The 24529-nt window shown below is 38.5% G+C and overlaps 1 protein-coding gene across 1 annotated transcript in view; it reads right to left on the bottom strand.

Annotated features, from left to right (window-relative positions):
* The window catches only part of Pum2 (pumilio RNA-binding family member 2), a 94130-nt gene continuing 69601 nt past the window's right edge, over positions 1-24529 (bottom strand). Inside the window, exons 14-21 of the mRNA XM_013013546.1 lie at positions 16550-16817; positions 13890-14019; positions 11159-11287; positions 9311-9448; positions 8472-8597; positions 8145-8266; positions 6698-6890; positions 1-3144 (exon numbers count right to left, since the gene is read on the bottom strand). Of these exons, the coding sequence (XP_012869000.1) occupies positions 3013-3144; positions 6698-6890; positions 8145-8266; positions 8472-8597; positions 9311-9448; positions 11159-11287; positions 13890-14019; positions 16550-16817 (1238 nt within the window). The 3' untranslated portion in view covers positions 1-3012. The remainder of the gene's footprint in view (positions 3145-6697; positions 6891-8144; positions 8267-8471; positions 8598-9310; positions 9449-11158; positions 11288-13889; positions 14020-16549; positions 16818-24529) is intronic.

The raw sequence follows: 24529 nt of genomic DNA, 5'->3' as shown, positions 1-24529 counted from the left end.
TAAACTAGCAGTGCCCAGATACACTTTTATTTGCCTTTAAACAATATTGCCTCAAGTTCACATGAAAAGGAGGTCCTTGTCTGTATGAAAAGGTATGTGATAAACTTGAATGGGAATCTTAATAATTCAGGTGTAGAGGGATACTTTATCTAGAGAAAAACACAAGACCAGGTTTATTTCATACAATGTTATTCACACATTTTTCATTTTCTAATTTATACATAATATACAAAGAAGTGAAGATAACATTTCATTTGAACCAATAAGAGGCAGGACTTAGACAAGCTGGTCCAGAAACAATCCATACTAAAAAGAGACGCTCAAGAGTAAAGCCTAAGTAGGACTGCCCACATTTCTTTATTCTGAAATGTCAAATATGACCCAAGTTCCATGCCAACATACTAAAAGGGGGAGAGGGGGAGTCCGAGGTGGGCACAAAAAGTGGCAGACCATAAAATGTCTACAAGAACAGGTATTTCTCTAGAATATGCAGGTAAGATCAGGAGGGCTGGGTTGTTAGTGCTAGAAAAGACCTCAAGGAGAGGGACTGGGTTCCAAATGGAACATTCTCTAGGACTTGTGATGTTCTAAAGTTGTAGCAGGAACTGCCCGTGCCAACTGGAGGTAAAGGATGAAGGCAAATTAGGATAATTAGACTTTTATAGGACAGTTTTGATGCTGAAACCGTGGGCTGATACTGGGAAGAAATCTTAAGATGGGCCAAGATAGTCTAAGTCTGGCAATACAAAGCAGGAAGCAGTGGAAGAGCAGTTTTCTAAGGAGGAAGGACTTGGGGGTGAAGGAGGACTGCAACTATGACAAGGACATGTGGATGAACCAGAGTGACTGAGAAAGATCAGGTGACTGAATTTAATGGCCTCACCAGGGAATGTTGGGTTAAGAAAACTAGAATAACTCAACATAGAACATGAGAAGTATTCCTGGCACCTCAAATTTCATGCTGTTATTTTAAGGTTCATGATATGAACAATTAAGTCATAAAACCATTATATTCAATATTGTGATCAGAAGATATCTTTTCTTCTGCAGACTTCTAGTTAAAAAAAATTCCCTTCCAAGTTCAACTGACAGAGAGGGCATGTTCATTTTAGTTTTTTAGCACTAAACGTAAGTGGGCCAACATAAATGTTTATACAAAATACTGACTTCAACAAAAATACAAAGCACTTTCTTTATCTTCCAGAAACTGAATATACAAAGCAAGTTTTTTTTCCAAAATATTTTCATAGGCAAAGGATTAAAAATGATTTTAATTATACACATATGGTCACAATTTTGCCTTAAAAAGATTGTTGGGAAATGTACATAAGGCCGCTTGTAAATGTACATCATGTTACTGTTATAACGTCTATGTCCAGAGGAAAAAAAAAAGTTATCATACAGATTTGCTCTTACTTGGGTGTAGGCTATTCAAAAATACAGTACTCTTCTGTACAAAGAAAAAAAAAGTCACATCACATTTGATAAGATGGAAAAAGCATTGGCCTCCATGGTTACCAAGTATATCAGTCCAATACTTTCTATTATGCACAATACCCTGACTTCAATTGAAAGTGACCCATCCTAGCATGCCCATTATTAAGAGTCAATGACTATGTTATGAAACAAAATGTTTCTCACAATAATAAAAAGAAAGCTGGTTCATACTTTTGAAACCATATAAAGATAAAAAACTTTAAAAAATCACTTTTGATTTGGAGAAATAAATTTACATTATACAACACTATATTGCCAGGCCAAAGAGGGCAGGGACATAAATGTACACTAAAATGCAAATGTTTCCCAAAGAGATAAAACAAATTCAATTTACAGCATGAAGGTTTACAAAATGTACACCTGTACAACCAAGGAAAGCATCACTACTAAATTAGCAAGGCTTTTATAATGAACATTGAAACAAGATTTGCTTTCAAAGTGTAAACTTACATCTAATACTACACACACAATGCATATATTTATAGGAAGCAAAAAAAGCTATCTGAATATGTAGTCATGCTTAACTGCTGAGCTATCCAACTGACTTTTCAGTGGCCCCTTTTCATCTCTTAACTGGTTCCTAACTTTCTGTATCTACTATGAAAAAGCAAAATAAAGCTCAACACTTCCTCAACATGTATTTGTAATTCTGTAAGGAAAAACAAAATACAAATTTCTACTCTTTCTCATTATAAACCAAACTGAAAAGTTAATACAAACTAACTTTTCATTTAGCCCACTTTATTGAATGGAAGTGTCACCATGATTTTGTTTTTTCTAACTTTCACAATTACATATTTAAGTATATACAATACTTCTGTACATCGCCAGCGACATTATAGGGCAGTATCTGTATTAAAACCACATCCACTGTAAATAAGGTTCTTTTTATCTCAAATCATTTTTATCTTACTTGCTGAGTTTTTATTTGCATGATAGTTTGTGAATTACCAAAATACAACTTAACTTTCTTTTTAAAATATTAATAATATTTATGCAGTTGATTGTTAATCTGTTATAAAAGGCTTCACGCAAAGGAAAAAAAATAAGGACTATAATTCTATATACATCTCTATAAACCTGTTGTGCTATGGGGTCATAGACCTACCAGACTGCAAGCCAGTTTATTAAAAGAATACTGTACTTTTTCCTTTAAAAACTATTTTTGTGACTTTACAAGGTAAAAATTTACAAAATATGTGACAGCTTTTTTTTTTTTTGATACAGTTACATCATATACAGGCTTCTGTGCTTTGCCAGCAATCCAATCTGATAGGTCTCCATTCAGGGCTGAGTATCATTTATAGTTCACCACCCCACCCCCCAAATATACACAAGAACCTTAAAAAATTTACAAATGGATGAATAAAGTCAATAAATAGTTTTGCTTTAAAAAAAATTGAAGATCCATAGTTGAGTTGTGTTTTGATAATTCACAAAAAAAAAAAAAAAAAACAACGAAACCTCCATTTTTGTTTTCTCCACATGGTTAAACCATCTTCTTTCTGTTTTCCTTTATAGCATTCCATTTGGTGGTCCTCCAATAGGCCCTAGGTCTGGGCTATTTTTCAAATAATATTTTTCCAACTTGGCCAGTATATGCTTCCCATATGTGTATTTGCGCAAAGTAGTAATGTGAGGTCGAATCTGTAAAATAAACAATCTGCTTAGGAAATCTTAAGTTTTTTAATTCTCTATAAAGCACATTCAAATCTGGACAATTCAAAGGAATGACTGCTTATTTAAAAATTCAAACATAAAGCTATTTTCTTCTGAAAGCAATTCTGATTCACTCAATCTCTCCCAATGTATGCACTTAAAAGTTGTTCAATGAATTAACAAATTACTACTTTTATGGGGGGTGCGGGCAGGGGGAGAAGTAGGGGAAGGAGGGAGTCTTGGGACTTGAACTCACCCTGTGTGCTATGCCTGAGCAAATTTTTGCTCTAGGCTAGCACTTTGCCACTTGAGCTACAGCTCCACTTCCAGCTTTTTTTGTGCTAATTGGAGAGCCTCCTGAGCCAGGCACAGGTAGCCCATGACTGTAATCCTAGCTACTCAGAAGGCTGAGATATGAGGACTGCAGTTCGAAGCTAGCCCAGGCAGGAAAAGTCCATGAGACTCCTATTTCTTTTTTTTTTGGTCAGTCATGGGGCTTAACTATGGGCTTGGGTGCTGTCCCTCAGCCCTTCAGCTCAATGTGAGCGCTCTACCAGTTGAGCCACAGTGCCACTCCTGGATTTCTTCTGGTGGTTAACTGGTAATAAGAGTCTTGCGGACTTTCTTGACCAGGCTGGCTTTGAACTGGTATCCTCAAATCTCATCCTCCTGAGTAGCTACAATCACAGGCGTGAGCCACCAATGCCCATCTGAGATTCTTTATTTCCAATAAACTACTCACAAAAAGCTGGAAGTGGGGCTGTAGCTCAAGTGGTAGAGTGCTAGCCTTGAGCACAAAGAGGCTTAAAGACAGGGCCCAGGCTATGAGTTCAAGGTTCAGGACAAGGATGGGCTGGGGGGGGGGGGTTGGGGAGAAGAAGAGAGAACGGGAAAGGAGTTTCCTGGACTTTCCTGCCTGGGCTGGTTTTAAATTGTGATCCTCAGATCTCAACATCCTGAGTAGCTAGGAATTACAGGCAGGAGCCATGGTGGCTGGCACCAATCATTATATCCATCCATCCAGGTCCGATCGTGGGGGTCTGAACTCTGGGCCTGGGCGCTGTCCCTCAGCTCTTCAGCTTAAGGCTAGCGCTCTACCACTTGAGCCACAGCGCCACTTCCAGCTTTCTTCTTTTTGCTTATGTGGTGAGGAATCGAACCCACCTTCCCAGCCAATCATTACTTTTAAAGTAAGTCACACCCAGAACATCACAAGCCAGGACAGGGGCTGGGAAGGTGGCTCAGTGGTAGAGTGCTTGCCTCGCATGCATAAAGCCCTGGGTTCAATTCCTCAGCACCACATAAGAAGAACAAGCCAGAAGTGGCGCTGTGGCTCAAGTGGTAGAGTGTTCACCCCCATGATCGACACAGACATAGACACACACAAGTAATACCTATACACAACAGAATTTTACACACCCATTGCAGAGAAACAGATGTACCTAGAACAAATCATTTCAACTGAGAAGGTAGCCAAGCTCAGAGACACAAACAATGAGTCCCTCTTATATGCAGAAGCTAGGTCTAATGTACACTAAAACATGATAAATTATAGAGGACTCTAGACATTCATACAGTGAGACCAAAGGAGGATATTCTTAGGAGAGAGCACAAAGGCATGATGCCTATGTGCATCTGATCATATAAAAACATTTACCAAAATGAACTCAAGGAAATGGAAGCAAGGTTTTATTTTTGCTGCTAGTTTTTCTTATTAAAATGATTTACATAATCTATCCTATCAAAAATTTGTGTATGTATACTTGTGTGTGTGTGTGTGTGTGCACGCGCGCACGAGCCACAGTTCTGTTTCAGATGTCAGGGGCTCTTGCCTGTAATCCTTACTATAGGCTGAAAGACTATGGCTTATAGCTCAAAACCAGCCTGGGTAGCAAAGTTGTGAGACTCTCATCTCCAATTAACAACCCCCTGAAAAAAAAAAGCCAGAAGTGGTAGAATTCTAGCCTTGAGCCAAAGATCCATGCCTGTAATCCTAGCTACTCAGGAGGCTGAGATCTGCTTCACAGACAGCCCAGGCAGGCAAGTCTGTGTGACTCATATCTCCAATAAACCACCAAAACTAAAAGTGGTGCTGTGGCACTCAAGTAGTAGAGCGCTAGCCTTGAGATGGGGCGGGGGGGGGGGGGGGGGGGGGGGGCAGGTGGGCGGCGGGGAAGATATGGGTAGGGAAAAATTTGGTTAGAATGTTGAAAGAGATGACTACTGATAAAGATATTGTATTCATAAACTGTTTTGTTAAATGCCAACTCTTGTACAAATACAAATATTTAAAGATAATAAAAGATGTTTCTAGAACTAACATTACTGTAATGGGAAAATCTTATTACAATCTAAAATCAATGTTAACTCATATATGACAGCAAGATAACTGTACTTTAACATAGGGAGAGAAACTAATGCTTAACCATATATAAACAGATGAGAAATGAACATGGTTTTATCGAACAGATTATAAACTTAATTTAAGAAATGGACAAAGAAAATTAACTAGTTTTCATTTTTTAATCCAATGATAACATATATGGGAAAATCAACACCTATGAAGTTAAATGTGTAGTCAAAAATCATAGAGCTGGGTGCTGGTGGCTCACACCTATAATCCTAGCTACTCAGGAGGCTGAGATTTGAGGATCTCGGTTCAAAGCCAGCCTGGGCAGGAAAGTCTTGAGACTTTTTTTTTTAATTGTGAAAATATCGTACAGAGGGGTTACAATTACATGGGCAAGGTAATGAGTACATTTCTTTCTTTTTTTTTTTTTGTCGGTTGTGGAGCCTGAACTCTGGGCCTGGGTGCCGTCCCTGAGCTCTTCAGCTAAGGCTCTAGCACTCTACCACTTGAGCCACAGCGCCACTTCCGGCTTTTTCTTCTTATGTGGTGCTGAGGAATCGAACTCAGGGCCTCATGCATGTAAGGCAAACACTCCACCACTGAGCCATCTTCCCAGCCCATGAGTACATTTCTTATCGAGCATTGTTGCCTCCTCCTTTGTTTCTCCTTCCTATCTTCTCTCTCCACCTCGCCCCACTTCCTCCCCTTCCCTGCCCAAAGTTGTAAAGTTTGTTTTTCCACATAACGTCTTGTGCATCTCATTGTTGGAATGGGTCCACCTGTATCCCAATTTAAACAATTTGCTTTTTCCCTTCCCCTCCACAAAGTATACCAACATCAAATACAGTGAAAACAGGGGTTATATCATGGGGGAGGACATAGAAAGCAACAAAGAAATCATCTTATACATGTGTTAGAAACAACTGCAAGAAAGAAAAAACATCTGAATCCTTATCTTGGGGTTCATTTCACCTAACATCAACTTATCTGACCGTATCTGTCTTTGAGACTCTTATCTCCAATAAACCACCAGATAACTGGAAGCGTTGCTGTGATTCAAAATAGTAGAGTACTAGCCTTGAGCTCAAGAACTGATGGACAGCGTCCAGGCCTAGAGTTCAAGCCCGACAACCGACAAAAAAAAAAAAAAAAGAAAAAAAGAAAAAGAAATGGGTCTTCTGTACACCTTACCTTGTGCATGACTATCTTTCTTTGAGCAGGTTCAGCCATGTCGATCATCTTCTGAACCACATAGTTGGCATACTGGTCCTTCATCATGGTGTATAAGGCACTGTGAGGACCATCATTCTGGCAGCAAACTTCATCAATCAGCAAAGCTCTCTCAGCACGGGAGGCATGAGTAACACATTTTTCTACTACATTGCTAAAAGTTAAAAGTATATACAAACAAACAACAACAACAAAAAAAAACACAACTTAGCCAGGGGCTGGTGCTCACACTTGTAATCCTAGCTACTCAGGAGTCTGAGATTTGAAGACATGGTTCAAAGCCAGCCCAGGCAGGAAAGTCTGTGAGACTCTTATCTCCAATTAATCACCAGAAAACCAGAAGTGGTGCTGTGGCTCAAGTGGTAGAACACTCACTTTGAGCTGAAGAGCTCAGGGACAGTGGCCTATGCCAAGTTCAAGCCCCATAACCGACAAAAAATAAAACAAAAAAAACCAAACGGTTATCAGAAGACAACCCTAACTATGGCCTTTTTATAATTATAATTCAAACAGTAAAACCAGGACACCAATAAAGTCTAACTCTAAAAAAATATGTACTAATTGTATTCGTATTACTTTCCTAGTTCTTTTTTCTTTTTGGGGGGGGGGTGCGGGGAGAAGGGGGATGCCAGTCCTGGGACCTGAACTCAGGAAGGTCCTGGGCACTGTCCCTGAGTTGCTTTTGCTCAAAGCCAGCACTCTACCACTTGAGCCACAGCGCTACTTCCAGCCTTTTCTGTTTATGTAGTGCTGAGGAATTGACCCAGGGCTTCATGCATGCACTGAAACACATTCCCTGACTTCTTTTTTTTTGTCAGTCGTGGGGCCTGAACTCTGGGCCTGGGCGCTGTCCCTCAGCTCTTCAGCTCAAGGCTAGCACTCTACCACTTGAGCATCAGCCCCACTTCTGGCTCTTTCTGGTTATGTGGTTCTGAGGAATCGAACCCAGGGCCTCATGCATGCAAGGCAAGCACTTTACCACTGAGCCACCTTTCCAGCCCCTCCCAGCCTTCTTTACTAGTCAAAGACCATTATCTCTTAAATACAAATTCAAAAATGGAATACAGGTGGGTAGAACCAATATCTTACTCAAATTTCCAGCTTTTTGGTGGTTAATTGGAGGTAAAAGTCTCATGGACTTTTTGTGCCAGGCCCAGCTTTGAACCATGATTCCTAAATCTCAGCCTTTTGAGTAGCTAGGATTACAGGTGTGAGCCACTGATGTCTGGAAAGTTGTTGATACAAGGGCTTGCTAAGTTTATTCAGGTTGGTCTCCAACCTGTAGACTCAAGTGATTCTTCTGCCTCCGTTTTTAGAGTGGCTGGAACTTTGTGAATATGTGGTTATTCTTTCAATATAATATTCTACATGAGGAGGTGAGAGAAATAACCCTCTGAATAAGAAATACCTGGCAAATTTGTGTTGACTCAGGGCTAAGACCTTTCCTCTGATTTCCCCAACAATTTTGCTCTTGTCTTCAGGTCGACCATGTTCCAATACATGCTGAATAACATAATTGCCATACTGATCCTATGGAAAGATTTAAAAGCTACTTCTATCAGTTATTCCTTAAGAATGATTATTTAAAACATGTTAATAAGTTGTTTAAAAATCAATCAGTATAAGTATCCACATGGAAATCGGTAAGCTTTTTTACATTAGTAAGTTAATTTAAAAAAAAATAAAAGCAATTCCGTAAGTATACAAACATTTCAAATTATTAAGAGACCTATACCTGTACCAACTGCTCTGTATGTTGGTGAAGCTCTTCTAAGATAGGCAACGTCTGCTCTGCGGTGCAATGCTCTAGGATACGCTGAATTACTCTGCAGCCGTAAGGATGAGTTGAAAGCACAAATACCTTAAAACAGAAGAATTAAAACTTGCATGTTCTGTCTTTTCATTAAGAGCTTTTGAGTGTTTCTCCTTTCCCTTTCTCCCATGAAATTGGAAAAATATTGTGGTTTAAAATTCTAACAGTGATTACCTCATTATTTTTTACCTTCTTTCTTCTTTTTTGGGTGTTGCCAGTCCTGGGGATTGAACTCAGGGCCTGGGCATTGGCCCTGAGCTGCTTCTAACTATCTACCACTTAAGCCATAGCACCATTTATGGTTTTTTCTGTGATTTATTGGAGATAGGTATCTCACAGACTTTCCTGCCCTGGCTGGCTTTGAAGAGCGATCCTCAGATCTCAGTCTCTAGAGTAGCTAGGATTACATAGTGTGAGCCACTGGTGCCCTGCCTTTATTTCTTATTATGAATGAAAACACCTATTTCTACATTTTTCAGTTTCAGCGAAGTGAAGCCATCTATCTATGGTTGTATGAAGAAGCACAGAAATTCTTTTTGTTTTTAAAGACCAAGTCTTAATCTCACTATGTATCTCAGGCTGACCTAAACTCTCCACCTTCCTGCCTCAGCCTTCCAAGTGCTGGGATTACATCACCACATCAACTCACATTTGCTATCTTGGCTTCTATTTTTACATGAAAGTGCTGGGTATTATATATAAGAAATAAAGGTTTAAATTATATAATATTTAGCAAATTAGAGGCTAAAAATCAAACTTACTTGTCCTTTGAAAGCATCAATGATGAACTGTAGTGACTGTGGCTGAACACATTCAATACATTTTTGAACAACATGGTTTCCATTCTGATCTTTCACACATTTGAGTACATGTCCATCTAATTCCTTTACCATTTCACTCTGCAAAGAAGATGCCATTTAAATAATCATCCCATTAAACAATTTAACAAAATAAAAATACTGAGACAAAAACCAAAGGACCCTCAAAAATATATTCTGCTAAATTTAAGAAGTTTGATGGGAGATAGTTATAGACTGATTCCTGTTGTGACTGTTAATATTTTGGCGGTACTGGGGTTTGCATTTAGTCCTGAACTTGGCTCAGCTGGACCTCACAGCAACATCCATAGATGTTCATATCTAAGCTAAAATGAACTGAATTATATGTAAGCCTAAAACATGGTAACATAAAAATCTAAGAATAATGTATGAGTCAAGCGGAAAAGGTCAGCTAATGTGATGTCAGGAAAATGAACCCTTAGATATGTATTTTAATGATTCTTTCTTTTATGCATGTGTTTCTAATGCATTTATAAGATTATTTCTTTGTTGCTTTGTATGTCCCTCCCCCACAGTATAACCCCTGCTTTCACTATATTTGATGTCAGTAAAACTTGTGGAGGAGATGGGGAAAAGCAAGTCGTTTAAGGATACAGGTGGACCTGTTGCAACAATGAGAAGTACAAGTTGTCATGTCGAAAACGAGCTTTACAATGTTGGTGCGGGAAGGATTGGGACTGGGGGGGAGGGGGGAGGCTGGGAAGGGATGTGAAGGATAAACAAAGGAGGAGGCTGCAATGCTTGGTAAGAAATGTACACATTATCCTGCCCATGTAATTGTAACCCCTCTGTACAGTATGTTCACAAATAAAATAAATTAAAAAAATCTAAGAATAAACGTCACAATTATACATTAAAAGTTAGCCCAACGCTTTATGTTCTCAAATATCAAAGACATTTAGGCTATCTTTAATCTATACTACTTTGTAACTTGTGGCAGAGAAATTCTAAGCCTTTATATGACCAAATTTGATTTTTCTCCATTGTTGATATACCTTCAAATTATTCCCAAACTTAGGTTTTCTTCTAGAAGAGTAATTGTATTTTTTCATAATATGATTAATGTACATATACACAACGTACACACACATTCCACCACCACCATTATTGTTCTTTTATTATTAGGAATTAAACTCAGGACCTCATGTGTGCTTGACAGGAAACCTATCCTTGAGCCACGTCCCTGAGGCTTTCTGCTCAAGGATAGTGCTCTACAACTTGGGTCACAGCTCTACTTCCTGTCTTTGGTGGCTTACTGGAGATAAAGGTCTTTAGACTTTCCTGCTTAGGCTGGCCTTGAACTGTGATCCTCAGATCTCAGCTTCCTGAGTAGCTAGAATTAACAGGAGTGAGCCACCACCGCTTGGCTGGAGCCAGAATTAACAGGAGTGAGCCACCATCGCTTGGCTGGAGCTTTTTTTTTTTTGGTCAGTTGTGTGGCTTGAACTCAGGGTCTGGGCACTGTCCCTGAGCGCTTTTGCTTAAGGTTGTTGCTATACCACTTAGAGCCAAACTTTGCTTACAGTTTTTGAGTGGCTAATTGGAGATAAGAGCTTCGCAGGGACTTTTCTGTCCAGGCTGGCTTCGAACTGCAATCCCTAGAGATCTCAGATCCCTGAGTAGCTAGGATTACAGGTATGAGCCACTGGATCATGTGCAGATTTTTGAAAAAAGGATTTTAGTCTTGTTGTAGAAATCTGATTGTTTTAAGTTAAAAAGGTAATAGTTTAAAATTGGAAGTTTAAACTTCTTTTCTTAACTTACAATTACCTGCTGGTCAGAAGAAATGGACTCTAATGCTTTCTGAATAACACGGCAGCCATACATCTGCAAAGCTAAAGGCAGAACATGACCACGAATACGAGTAGCCAAAGCTAATTTTTGATCCAAATTCCCAAACTGAAAGAAAAAAAATTGATATGAACATGAAGTGATTACATATTGACTTTTTTTTTTTTCTTTTGGTCCGGTCGTGGGGCCTGAACTCTGGGCCTGGGCGCTGTCCCTCAGCTCTTCAGCTCAAGGCTAGCGCTCTATCACTTGAGCCACAGTGCCACTTCTGGCCTTTTCTGCTTATGTGGTGTTGAGGAATCGAACCCAGGGCCTTAGGCATGCAAGACAAGTGCTCTACCACTGAGCCACCTACCCAGCCAGCCCCGAAACTAAAGTTCTGAACCTTGTTTTATTTATTTATTTTAATAAATTCTGAGACAAGGTCCTGGTTAAGGTACTCAAGCTGGCCTCCAACTAATCCTACTGCCACTTGACTCTGCCCTGAAAGTAGATAGGATTATAGTTGCTTAGCCACCTTCTAAAGTAACAGCCTCTTTAATATCATCATTTCTATATAATAAGGTGCAACCCCATCTTTGATGCATGTTTTTTATTTTATTTTTTTTTTGGTGGTTATGGGGCTTGAACTAGGGAGTCTGGGCACTGTCTTAGTCTCCTGAGTAGCCAGGATTACAGGCGTGAGCCACCAGTGACTATGTCTTTTGATACATATAAATTTAAATATATATCTTTTGAGGAATAGTTAGGCTGATGACCTAGAAACTAGAAATTAGGCAACTACAATTCAAAAAAAAGACTACAGCAATATTCATTAATATGTACACTTAAGATTTACTCCAACTTTCCACTTTTTTTTTTTGGTATCCTGGGGCTTGAAGTCAGGGCCTGGTGCTGTCCCTGAGCTTTTTTTGCTCAAGGCTAGTACTCTATCACTTGAACCACAATTCCACTTCTGAATTTTTATGAGTAGTTTATTGGAGATAAGAGTCACGTGGACTTTTCTGCCTGGGCTGGCTTCAAACTGCAATCCTCAGATCTCAGTGTCCTGAGTAGCGAGGATTACAGGCATGAGCTACTGGTGCCTAACAGTAATATGTAACATTTAAAACTGTAATAGATTAATATGTAATATAGACCATAAAATATGCATTTAAAATTATTCTTAAACATGGCAGTCTTCCTAGTAGCTGGAGTAGTCTTGGAATTTGTTATATAATCCCAGGCTGGACTGAACTCATGATCCTCCTGACTGAACCTTCTTCTAAGTGCTGTCAATACAGCCATATTATACCTTGTCCAACCATTTAAATCACTTTTAAGTGTTAATTATATCCACATTGGTTTGTGAAGTCATCACCACAATCTACTGTTGTATCTATTGGACAGAGCCAGCTAGGCTGTATTTATTCAGTAACAGCTTCCCTTATCTCCCAGTCTCTGGTAAACTCTAATCTATGTTACCTAATCTATGAATATGTTGTTGTAGATCTTTTACAAACAGGTGGAAACTTACAATGTTGGCCTCTTTTTGTATCTGGTTTACTGTTTCAAAGATTCATCTATGTTATATTCATGTGTCAGAATTGTATTGCTTTTTGAGGCATGAATAGCCTATCTATTCATTTTTCTGTGGATGAACAGTACAATGAACACTCATGTTCAAGTTCCTGTTTTGTTTTTTTTCTTCCTCTGTGCAACCCCCCTTCAGTGCCAGCAGCTGACAGATCGAGGCCAGGCAATGGTTTGGGACCACAGTCTGCTCTGGCATGGGACCAAGTTCCTGTTTTTAATTCTGTTGGGCATGTTACTTTCAAGTAGATATGCTGGGTTTGTTAACTATGTTTAATTTTCTACAGTAGTGTTTTATAGTCACACCAGCACAGGATGAAGCTTCTAATTTCCTTAAATTGTATTTTTCCTCAATTGTATTTTCATGCTCATTCACTTACTAATTTTTTTGTGCCAGTATTGGGGCTTGAACTCAGGGACTGGGTACTGTTGCAAGTTTTTTCATTCAAGGCTGGTGCTTTATCATTTGAAACAGTTCCACTTTGAGCTATTTTGGTAGTTAATTGGAGATAAGATCTTCACAGATTTTCCTGCCTGGGGGCTGGCTGTGAACTAGGATCCTCAGATCTCAGCCTCCTGAGTAGCTAGAATTATAGGCATGAGCCACTGGCATCTAGCTATTTCCATTAAAAAAAAATGTGGCCATCCTATTAGGTATGAAGTATCTCACTGTGGTTTTGACGTATACTTTTCTAATTATTAAAAAGGCACAGTATCAAACTGGGCGGAGACTTTATCTCCAATAAATTACCAAATTAAAAAAAAAAAGTAAGAGGAGCTATGGCCCAAGTATAAGAGTGCTAGCCTTGAACAAAAAGGCTCATGGACATTGCCCCAGCCCTGAGTTCATACACACACACACACACACAGAAAGTCCAGTGTCTTCCCATTGCTCACTGCCTATTTGCATCACATACTATGACTATGGGAGTTCAACTTCTTCATCTAGGTGTCTTTTTGTTACAAAATTTAGGAATTTCTTTGTATATTACAGACATAAATTCTTAATCAGATATATGATTTATAAATATTTCCTCAGAGTTATATGTATTTTCATACAAAATGACTATTAAAACCAAGATACAGAGATATTACTTAGCACAAATAGATTAATATACCAATACCCACATATGCTTACCTCAAAAAACTTTTGTATAACATAGTTCCCAAAAACATCTGTCATTAATTGATAGGCTGCCTGTAGAATTTCATTAAATACCATTTGTCGCTCAGCTGGAGTAGCTCTCTCTAGCTTTTGCTGTATGAATCTATTTAGAAAGAAAGAAATGTGGGGGGGGGGGGGAAGAAACCTGTTGAAATTGTTTTTAGAAAGGGGAAAAGAGTAATAAGGGAGAAAGAAGGGGGCAGTAAATTTCATTGGGAGTACATGTATGTATGTAAATGTTAAAATTCCCATATGTACAATTGATATACGATACTAAAGAAGTTGGAGAACTTAGTAATCTTTATTTCTTTTTCTTTGGGAACAGGGAAATGTAATAAAGCCCTGACCACACTTGCAACTATTGATCCTCTTTCCACATGCCTTTGTGGTAAATTGCAGGTATATATTACACTGGCAAAAACTTGTTATTTCTTGAATATTACACTTTCACATAAGTACAAAATTATTTCTAGAAATCAAGACACTTTATAAGTGGACAGAGAAAAGCCACAAAGCATTTCTAACATCTAACATAAAATTACTAGTATGTGACAAAAACTCTGTGCAAGAGACTAGAATATATTGTTATATTACATGAAAAGGAAATTACTTGGTTATTCAAAAATATACAAATTACCATATTTTAGGAACATAAGAAATCATTAAGCACGAATTTCTAGATTAGCTAATCTTAGTGATAGATTTAAGTTCATTTGTACTCTTTAAAACTTCTGGCTAAAGAGAGATAAAATCTATATGCAACTATTTAAAAAAAATAAAACTTGCACTTTTGCTCAAAGATAGAGCTCCACACTTTGAATGAGGTAGAACACCATTTCCGGTTTTCAGGTGGTTAATTAGAGAAAGTAGTCGCGATTTTCTTGCCTAGGCTGGCTTGAACCACAACACTCAGATCCCAGCCTCCTGAGTAGCTAGGATTACAGGTGTTGAGTCACCAGTGCCCAGCTGTTTAAGATGGTTAAATTCAATAAACATGGGCTGGGAAGGTGGCTCAGTGGTAAAACGCTTGCCTTGCATGCATGAGGCCCTGGGTTCGATTCCTCAGCACCACATAAGCAAAAAGAAAAAAGCCAGAAGTGGCGCTGTGGCTCAAGTGGTAGAGTGCTAGCCTTGAGCTGAAGAGCTGAGGGACAATGCCCAGGCCCAGAGTTCAGGCCCCATGACTGGACTCCCCCGCAAAAAAAATTCAATAAACATGTATAACACATGAACAGAATCAAGGACAAAACCTCATGAACTTAAGAGGTATAGAGAAAGTCTTTGAGAAAATTCAACATCCTTTCATGAATTAACAAGGAATAGAAAAACATACCTGAATATACAGAAGAGTATGTATGGCAAACCTATAACCAAACCCATGATAAACAGGGAAAATGTGAAACAATCTCCATTAAAGTCAGGAACAAAAGCAAAATGTCCCCAACATACTTAATGTAAATATATACCAAATTTTCCTATAAAAATGTGAAATTTTTTCTAGAATAAAGACCTGCAGGTCATTGCAAAAAAAAAAGGGGGGGGGATTTTAAATTTAAATCAAACCACACTGAAAACTAATCTAATAATGTAATAATGTAAACAGAAGTATTTCGCTTTTTTGAAGAACAATTTAAACTTCTGGCTGCTGTGGGGCTTGAACTCCAGGCCTGGGAACAGTCCTTGAGTTCTTTTGCTCAAGGCTAGTGTTTTACCATTTTGAGCCTCAGTACCACTTCCAGTTTTCTGGTAGTTAACTGCCTAGGCTGGTTCTGAACTGCAATTCTCAGATCTCAGCCTCCTGAGTAGCTAGGATTATAGATGTGAACTACTGGTGCCCAACTTGTGCTATCCCCTTTGCCCCCCTTTTTCTTTTAAAATTGAACACAAACTACCCATCAGAGACACTAATAAGTTTACAGATAAAATTCAGAGCTGATGTAATAAAAATACTGAATAAAAAGATATTGCAGCCAGGCACTGGTAGCTCATATCTGTAATCCTTGTTACTCAGGAGGCTGAGATCTGAGGATCACAGTTCAAAGCCAGCCCCGGCAGAAAAGTCTGTGAGACTCTTATCTCCAATAAACCACTAGAAAACTGGAAGTGGCGCTGTGCCTCAAGCAGTAGAGCGCTCACCTTGAACTGAAGAGCACAGGGATAATGCCCAGGCCCAGAGTTCAAGCCCCACGACTGACAAAAAAAAAAAAAAAAGCTTCCAATATTAATGTAGATTATTAGCTGAGCATATGTGTAAGTAAAATATATAGTAGCAATTTTCAAAGGAAAAAAGGGGGCCATTCACTATGGCTCAAGCCATTATCCTGGTTACTTGTGAGACACAAACAGGAGGATCTCGGTTCAAGGCCATCTGGTCGAAGAAAAATTCAAGAGATTCCATTCTCAACTAATGGCTGAGTGAGTACAGTCATGAATGTATGCCAGCCTCAGCATAAAGCGAGTTCCTATCTCAGAACAGGCAAGCTTAGGTGCAGGAGGTACGGCTCCAGGGTAGAGCATCTGCCTACTAAGCTTGAGTGAGGGAGGCCCAGAATTCAATTACCACTGCTCCCCTCACCCCTAGTAAAGCAAAAATGAAAAACAGGTAAAATAGATTATGGATCATTATTACTTACCTTGAACCATGCTGGTCTTGAGAAAACTCAACAATATGTCCAATCAAGTCTCTAAGTTGAAGGTTTGGGAAGCGGTTGTTTCTGAAGTCTTCTAATAATCTACTTCGGCCAGAAGGCATAATATCAGACCTATTATACCGAAGCCGAGATGGAGGAAAGAGCTGGCTGCTGGAGCTAAATAAACTGGAAGTGTTTGAAGCACTTCGATATTTTGCTTCTGCTCCAGGTGCTGCAGAGATATATCGACCACTACCATTTGTCAGTCCTCCTAGAACAAAGCAGCTATGCTTAGTAAGCATTTTTTCATGAAGTTACTCTCAAGAGTCACAAATGCAGTCAGTAACAAAGTATTTTCCCCATTAATTTCTATTTTTGTGACAGAAAAGTGAACTCGGAAGGAAACATCTCACACACATACTTAATGTATGTAGCTGTTACTAAAAAGAAAAAAAAAGCACTAGAAAAATAACTTCATATTTGTTCCTGGAAACTTAGATAAAAAGTAATTAAAGGATCTAATGTCTTACTCATTTCAATACCAGAATCCTAAAATAACCAACAAAACTTTGTTACACTGACAAGCAAGCACATTATTATAAGTGGCTAGTAAATTTAGATTTGAATCCACTGAAACTGTCTGAATAAAATTCATTTGCAGGCTGAGGATGTAACTTAGTGATAGAGCAGTTTACTCGGATGGATCGGTTCTGGGTTTGATCCTTACCAACATGGGGGAAACTTTATTTGCAGTGTTTATAGATTAACACTGCCAGTTCAGACTACCTGAAAAATATACTGCCAAATAAACTCTAGGAAATGGAAACGAGGTTTTTTTTTTTCTTTGTTGTTAAAAAAAATACACTGCCATGTATGTTTTTAGGTTAAGGCAAACTTTTCTAAGTGAACTCATTCATCTTTCAAACATGAACAAAAACCCACACTAAGTCTGTTATAGATTTTTAAAGCCTTTAAAATTAAGTAAAAATGTTCTACTATTTTGCAGATTAGAAACTATACATAAGTTATTCCAGGAGCCTTAATCAATTAGGGCAAATGAATTAAAAAAAACCTCGAGCTTACATATTACTCTACTAAAAAAATTAAAGGGCAGTCAATAGAAACTAAACCAAAAAAAATCAAGTAGGAATTATTTTCATTGTAATAACAGTTTAAAAGAACTTGACAGTGTCCTTTTAAAAAAGAAAAATATAAAGACATTATAAAATGCAGCTTTAGTAGGGAAAATAAATCCATTATCAGCTTTTTGCTATTATATACCAACTCAACATAAAAGTAATGCTACAGTCAGGCCACTGGGTAGAGATGATCCAAAGGACACACTGTCAGTGCAAAGCTATATAGATATTAAAAGTAAAAAGGAACTCTAAGGACAAGGAGCAGCACAAGTTTTAATCCTGAAGTTTCAAACTGTTAAGAGCATTCTTCTTTCATCCTTGTCTCTATTATCCTACATTTTTCTTCCTCACATTCATTATACAGTATATTGTTTGTCTGAATACATCTGTGTCATTGGCCCCAATGTAAAAGCCATCAATCAGATCACATGCTAGATACTTAGTGCCTAGAAAGATGTCTGCCAGATTGTATGTAGGTACGCAATAAATATCTACTGAGTGACAATAAAAAGACAATAAATAATGTAACATCAACTGCGAAAGGTATTATTCTAGAATGACTTGTTAACAGTATCACTAACAAGTCCTCATGTTTGTTCTAGTTCTGTGTAACTATTTCAGTACCACAGATGTTCAAAGTGTAAGCTTTAATTCAGTCGTAGATACTTCTAGATCCTATTATTTCTGTGCATATAATTCTGAATTTTTAACGGCTGGTCATCATTTGGTTCTTCTAATATGGTATTCTCTACCTCTGCTCATTTTGTAGGAGTGTTTAGTTTATCGTTCTAATGTGGTTTTTACACATCAATTGTATTTCTTCTTTCAAAGGCTATTTTGATTATTATTTCATGCTAAAAACAGATGGCATAATGCTACCATATACACTCAAGTATTTAACCTGGTTTCAAAATTTTATAAGTACGCTAATGTTTTACTCCTACCTTATGTCAACTACATCTAGGCAGGTCTTCAATATATTCTGTCAGCTTCTAACACCCAACCTGTGATGCATCTACTGTTTGGCAGTTGTCTAATAATGCTTTAAAACTGCTTTGGGCTTTTAAAAAGCTTACATTTTTTAGTTCTAAAATAGTGATTCACAGTCCCATCTACAAAAAAGAATTTTACCCAGGATAGGGTTTCTTCCTTTCCCAATAAATTAAGTAAGTGTAACTTATAAAATAAACCACACACTTTCAAGGAAGTCACCCAAAATCTGTAAGAAATACGCTTACAGAATGGCTTTATTACTCTTAATTTTTTTCAAGGTAATAAAAAGAATCCAAGATTAAAGAGCTACAGTCTCCGGGACTCTTTAGCCTGGGCTGCTGAACCATGATCCTCCAGGTCTCAGCTACATCGTACTACTGGTGGAAGCCATCAATCAGAGCATAGCACATTAATTGTGTGCTGCTGCCACTGTAAGCTGTTTACATAGGTTGATTTTTTCTGTCTTAGTCCCAGGGATTGAACTTGGGGCTTCTTGCTCCTGCTTGGCTGTTTTTGCTTCCAAATGGTGATGTACAACTTAGGGCATACCTCCAAACTAGGTTGTGGGGCTTGAACTCAGGGCCTGGGCGCTGTACAATAGTAGTCCCTACCACTTGAGCCACAGTGCCACTTCTAGTTTTTGAGTGGTTAATTGGGGATAAGAGTCTCACCAACTTTTCTGCCCAGGCTGGCTTTGACCCACGATCCTCAGATCGCAAGTCTCCCAAGTAGCTAGGATTATATGCATGAGCCACCAGTTCTTGACCCAGCTTTTTTTTTAAATTTTTCTTTTTTTGGTGGTACTGGGGTTAGAACTCAAGGCCTTAAGTTTGTTAGGCAGGCACTCTAACATGTAGCCACACCTCCAGCCCCCAGCTTTTTTTTTTAAACTGGTTAAATTGCAGGTAAGAATCCTGAGGACATTTCGGCTGGAGCTGGCTTAGAACCTCAACCTCAGCCTTTTCTAGGATTACAGGTTTTACCATCAGCATTTGGCTGACATAGGCCTACTTCAAATTTATTACAATAACTTAATGAAGATAAATGCCTTATAATTTTACTAGTAGAAATAATTTTTAAAGTTTTCATGATCTTATCTGAAAGATATTTTAGAATTCTTCTCTATTAAATATCATAAATTAAAACCATTATCGAAAAATATTGGGGAAAATAGGAGAAAAATAATTTAGGAAGAAAACAGCATAAACAAATATTACTATTTGTGTTAAGCCTGATTCTTGTTTTTTTGGGTAGGTCATGGGGCTTGAACTCTGGGCTTGGGCGCTGTCCCTGCGTTCTTCAGCTCAAGGTGAGCACTCTACTCTTGAGCCATGGTGCCACTTCCAGTTTTCTGGTGGTTAAGTGGAGATAAGAGTCTCAGGGATATTCCTGCCTGGGCTGGCTTTGAACCGTAATCCTCAGATCTCAGCCTCCTGGGTAGCTAGGATTACAGGCATGAGGCACCCGCATCTGGCTTCAGTCCCTTTCTTTAGGTTCACACTTGATGCCTGAGCCAGCCTAGGATTTAATCCTATTTGTGCTTTCTTTTGTTACTGAGGATGACAGGTATGTGCCACTTTGCCCAGCCATCGAATGACATGGAGTCTACATACCTTTTATGCCTGGCCTGGCACTGAAATACAATCCTTTCACCTCAGCCTCTCAAGTAGCTAGGATGACCACTACTAGGTTAAGTAGCTAGGATGAACAACTGTGCCCACCTGAAAAAAAAATTCAAGCTGGCCGTGGTGGCGCACGCCGGTAATCAACTAGGAGGATGAGGCAGGAGGATCACGAGTTCAAGACCAGTCTGGGCTACACCTTTGGGCTGGGATGTAGCTCAGTGGTAAAGCGCTTGCCTAGCAAGTGCAACGTCCTGGGTTCGATCCCCAGTACCCCCCCCCAAAAAAAGAAAAGAAAAGACAAAAAAATACAGATAAAAAAAATTCAAGTAGATTTGAGGGTCTTAGAGAATACAACTACATAAAAGGTACTACTGTTTTGTAAGATAAGGATTTAATAAGCTTAACATATATATGATTATGATTGTAGCAAGAATTAATAGTATTGAATGGGTGTATGGAGAGTTGGGCTCTGTGATACAAGGCTCACCAATCCCTAGCCACTTAAAAAAAAAAAGGTTTGTGTGGCAGGAAAAGTAGGTGGGAAAAGTATAAACTGAGGGCACTCTCTTTCATGGCATTAACTTGTTACATCCTCGTTCAGAGAAGTCCAAGGTTCATAAAGCCTAAAGCATATAGTTCTTTCAGTTTACCTCACCCCCATTAGGCTCAAACTCATCACATTGTATGTCAGAGGCAGGTCATCTAAAGCTCAGCAATAATGCCAACTTCATGTCACTTTTCAAAAATGGAATATTTTTGGCACATTCACAGTAGACTTTAGCAGTCATGGATAATCACACTGGCCTCTACACATCTACTATCTGAAAGTTTCTTGGCATTCGTGGGCAAACCAAAGTTGAGAAATGGCAAAGACATTTCAGAACAGTACTTTTATATGTACACAAATCACCTTGGATGGCACATGTCTCTAAATACTCAAGGTGACAGAATATGACTGACAGCTCGTCATACAGCAATTTATTATTTTGTTGAGGAAGAAAAACAATTGTGATCATTCAACTTTTTTTTTTTGGTCAGTCATGGGGCTTGAACTTGGGGTGTGGGTACTCTCCATGAGCTCTTTTGCTCAAGGCTAGAACTACCACTTTGAATCACAGCATCATTTTCAGTTTTCTGGTGGTTAACTGAGATAAGTCTCCTGGCTTTTCCTGCCCAGGATGGTTTTGAGCTATTATAGGCTTGAGCAACCAGCACCTGGTTTTAAGTTTATATCCAGGTATTAATATGTACTTGTTATTTCTTTGTTCCTGTTTTCTTTTAAAGGCAAAGTATTACTTGAATATTTGGTATCATTTTTATGATAAACTGAATAAAATGCCTTACTATGGTCTGTCCTCCAAAAGTTATTATACTAGATACTCTACAATTTAATATTTAGTCCATTTCACTTTCATGTATGAATAGTTTATGGCTTGAATATAACAATAAACAAAAATGTACTAAGGCATTTAAGGTGTGATTAGCTTCTAATTATCCATTTTGCAAGTGGCTTAAGATGCTGCACTTTAAGCTAGATGATCAAGTTTGAACTGTGTCCCTCCCTCCAAAGTATGTTCAAGTTCAAATCTCTACTACCTGTGAACATGATTGTAAATTTGGAAAGACGTTTTGAATTTGATCAAGTTAAAAAGAAAGTCAGTAGAGCCAGACACCACAGGCTCACATCTGTAATCCTGCTAGATAGAAAGCTGAGATCTGAGGGCTCAAAGTAAGCCTGGGCAGGAAAGTCTGTGAGATACTTGTCTCCAAATAATCAAAAAAAGCTGGAAGTGGAGGTGTGGCTCAAGTGGTAGAGTGCTAGCCTTAAGTGAAAAACACTACTTCAGGGACAGTGCCCAGGCTCTGAGTTCAAGCCCCAGGACCAGCACAACAACAAAAGTCATTAGAGGGATTCTAATCCAGTGACTGGTGTCAATATAAGAGGAAAATTTAGACAAATCACACGTAAGGAGAAAGTCCAAAGTGGAATAAAGAGTTATGCATCTACAAGCCACAGAAAACTATCAGAAGCTAGGAAACTGTCCTCTAGAGTCTTCACAACATGGCCATACTTAACATTCATTTCAGACTTCTAGCCTTCAGAACCCCAGTATACAAGCCGGGAGCCAGTGGCTCAAGCCTGTAATCCTAGCTACTCAGGAGGCTGAGATTCAGGATCAAGTTTCAAAGCCAGGCAGGAAAGTGCATGAGAGTCTTATCTTCAATTAATCTCCAGAAAACCAGAAGTGGCACTGTGGCTCAAGTGGTAGCTTACTTGCCTTGAGCTGAAAAGCTCAAGGACAGCGCCTAGGGCCAGAGTTCAAACCCCACGACCAACTAAAAAAAAAAAAAGAGAGAGAACTGCAGAATATGTTTCTGTTTCTTTAAACCACCTAGCTAATAGTTTTTAAGTTCTGTGATAATTTTTATAGTGGCCCTAGTAAACTAATACAAATGCTATTTCTGTTTTTTCCCTCTTTTAAAGAAAATCAATTATACATTAGCTAGAATGTTACATATATTTGTAAACACATAGGACATGCACACAAATGGTGAAAGATGAAGAAAAGGAAAACAGAAATGTCCTTCTAATTAAAATTGCAATAAGGCAATTATTTATTTCCAGACTAATATATTAATGTTTTTCATTTTTCCTCACATTAGCTTTATGTATACACAATAAAGTATAAATTTTTATTTATGATTTTATTTTATTTTATTTTTTTGGGTCCGGTCATGGGGCTTCAACTCTGGGCCTGGGCGCTGTCCCTCAGCTCTTCAGCTCAAGGCTAGCGCTCTACTACTTGAGCCACAATGCCACTTCCGGCTTTTTTCTTTTTGCTTATGTTGTGCTGAGGAATCGAACTCAGGGCCTCAGAGGCATGCAAGGCAAGCGCTCACCTCTGAGCCATCTTCCCAGCCCCTTACTTATGATTTTAAAGGCAAGTATGAACTACTATTTTATAATGCTTCATGGTAAAGTCATTAGTGCTATGAGAGAAATAAACCTCCATTTAACCAGATAATATGTTTAAACAAACATTTTAGGAAATGCAACAAATTATTGCATTTTTATGACTGAATAATTATAGTCTGCTTTTTTAATAGGACATTCTTAAAATATACCTAGAAAATTAAGTTATATACATATAAAACACAAGCAGCTTTTATTATAAACTACATATCTGCTATACACAGACAGCAATATTTTATTAGGGGAAAGACTGAGGCTACAATGAGTTCAAAAACTAAAGTGAAGGGGCTGGGAGGGTGGCTCAGTGGTAGAGCGCTTGCTTTGCATGCATGAGGCCCTGGGTTTGATTCCTCAGCAACACATAAACAAAAAGAAAAAAAGCCAGAAGTGGCGCTGTGGCTCAAGTGGTAGAGCGCTAGCCTTGAGCTGAAGAGCTAAGGGACAGCGCCCAGGCCCAGAGTTCAGGCCCCATGACTGGACCCCCCCCCAAAAAAAAAAACAAAAAACAAAAACAAAGCGAAGGCCAGGTGCTGGTGGCTCACGCCTATAATCCTAGCTATTCAGGAGGCTGAGATCTGAGGATTGTGGTTCAAAGCCAGCCCGGGCAGGAAAGTCCATGAGACTCTTACCTCCAATAAACCACTAGAAAACCGGAAGTGGTGCTGTGGCTCAAGCAGTAGAGCGCTCGCCTTGAGCTGAAGAGTGCAAGGACAGTGCTCAGACCCAGAGTCCAAGCCCCATGACCAACAACAGAAAACTAAAGTGATTCTATTTTTAAGTATAATTGTCCATATTACTTTGATAGGCATAAGAAGCATAAATGTTACATTAACTGTTTAAATTTTATAATATATAAGCAAAACATCAGCTACAGCCTTAAAGATCTATAATACAAAATAATGGGTTATAGTTTTCCATTTTGTTTATAATTTTTTTTAGCATCAAGTACTTTAACTTGAATGAACAAATGCATGCATGCATGTACATTATAAATGCATGAATATATTTTTGTGTGCAAGGGAGAAATAATCACTACAGGAGATACTTTATAATCTGTTTCCAATTACCAGAGGCCTTTACAGACCAAATATTAATGTATAAACTATTATTATACATACTAGACTTCAGTCTCTATTACACATCCATTTTTATGAATAACCTAGCTTTGTTAATCTAATTTATTAAAGGTAAGTTTCAAAACTGCCTGAATTCTAGCTCATGTAAAAAACTGACTCCTGGGGCGGGGGGGGGG

This window comes from Dipodomys ordii, unplaced genomic scaffold (genome assembly GCF_000151885.1).
Source record: "Dipodomys ordii isolate 6190 unplaced genomic scaffold, Dord_2.0 Scaffold20, whole genome shotgun sequence".
Lineage (NCBI taxonomy): Eukaryota > Metazoa > Chordata > Mammalia > Rodentia > Heteromyidae > Dipodomys > Dipodomys ordii.
The sequence above is the reverse complement of the archived record's forward strand: the minus strand, read 5'-3'. Positions and strand labels throughout refer to the sequence as shown.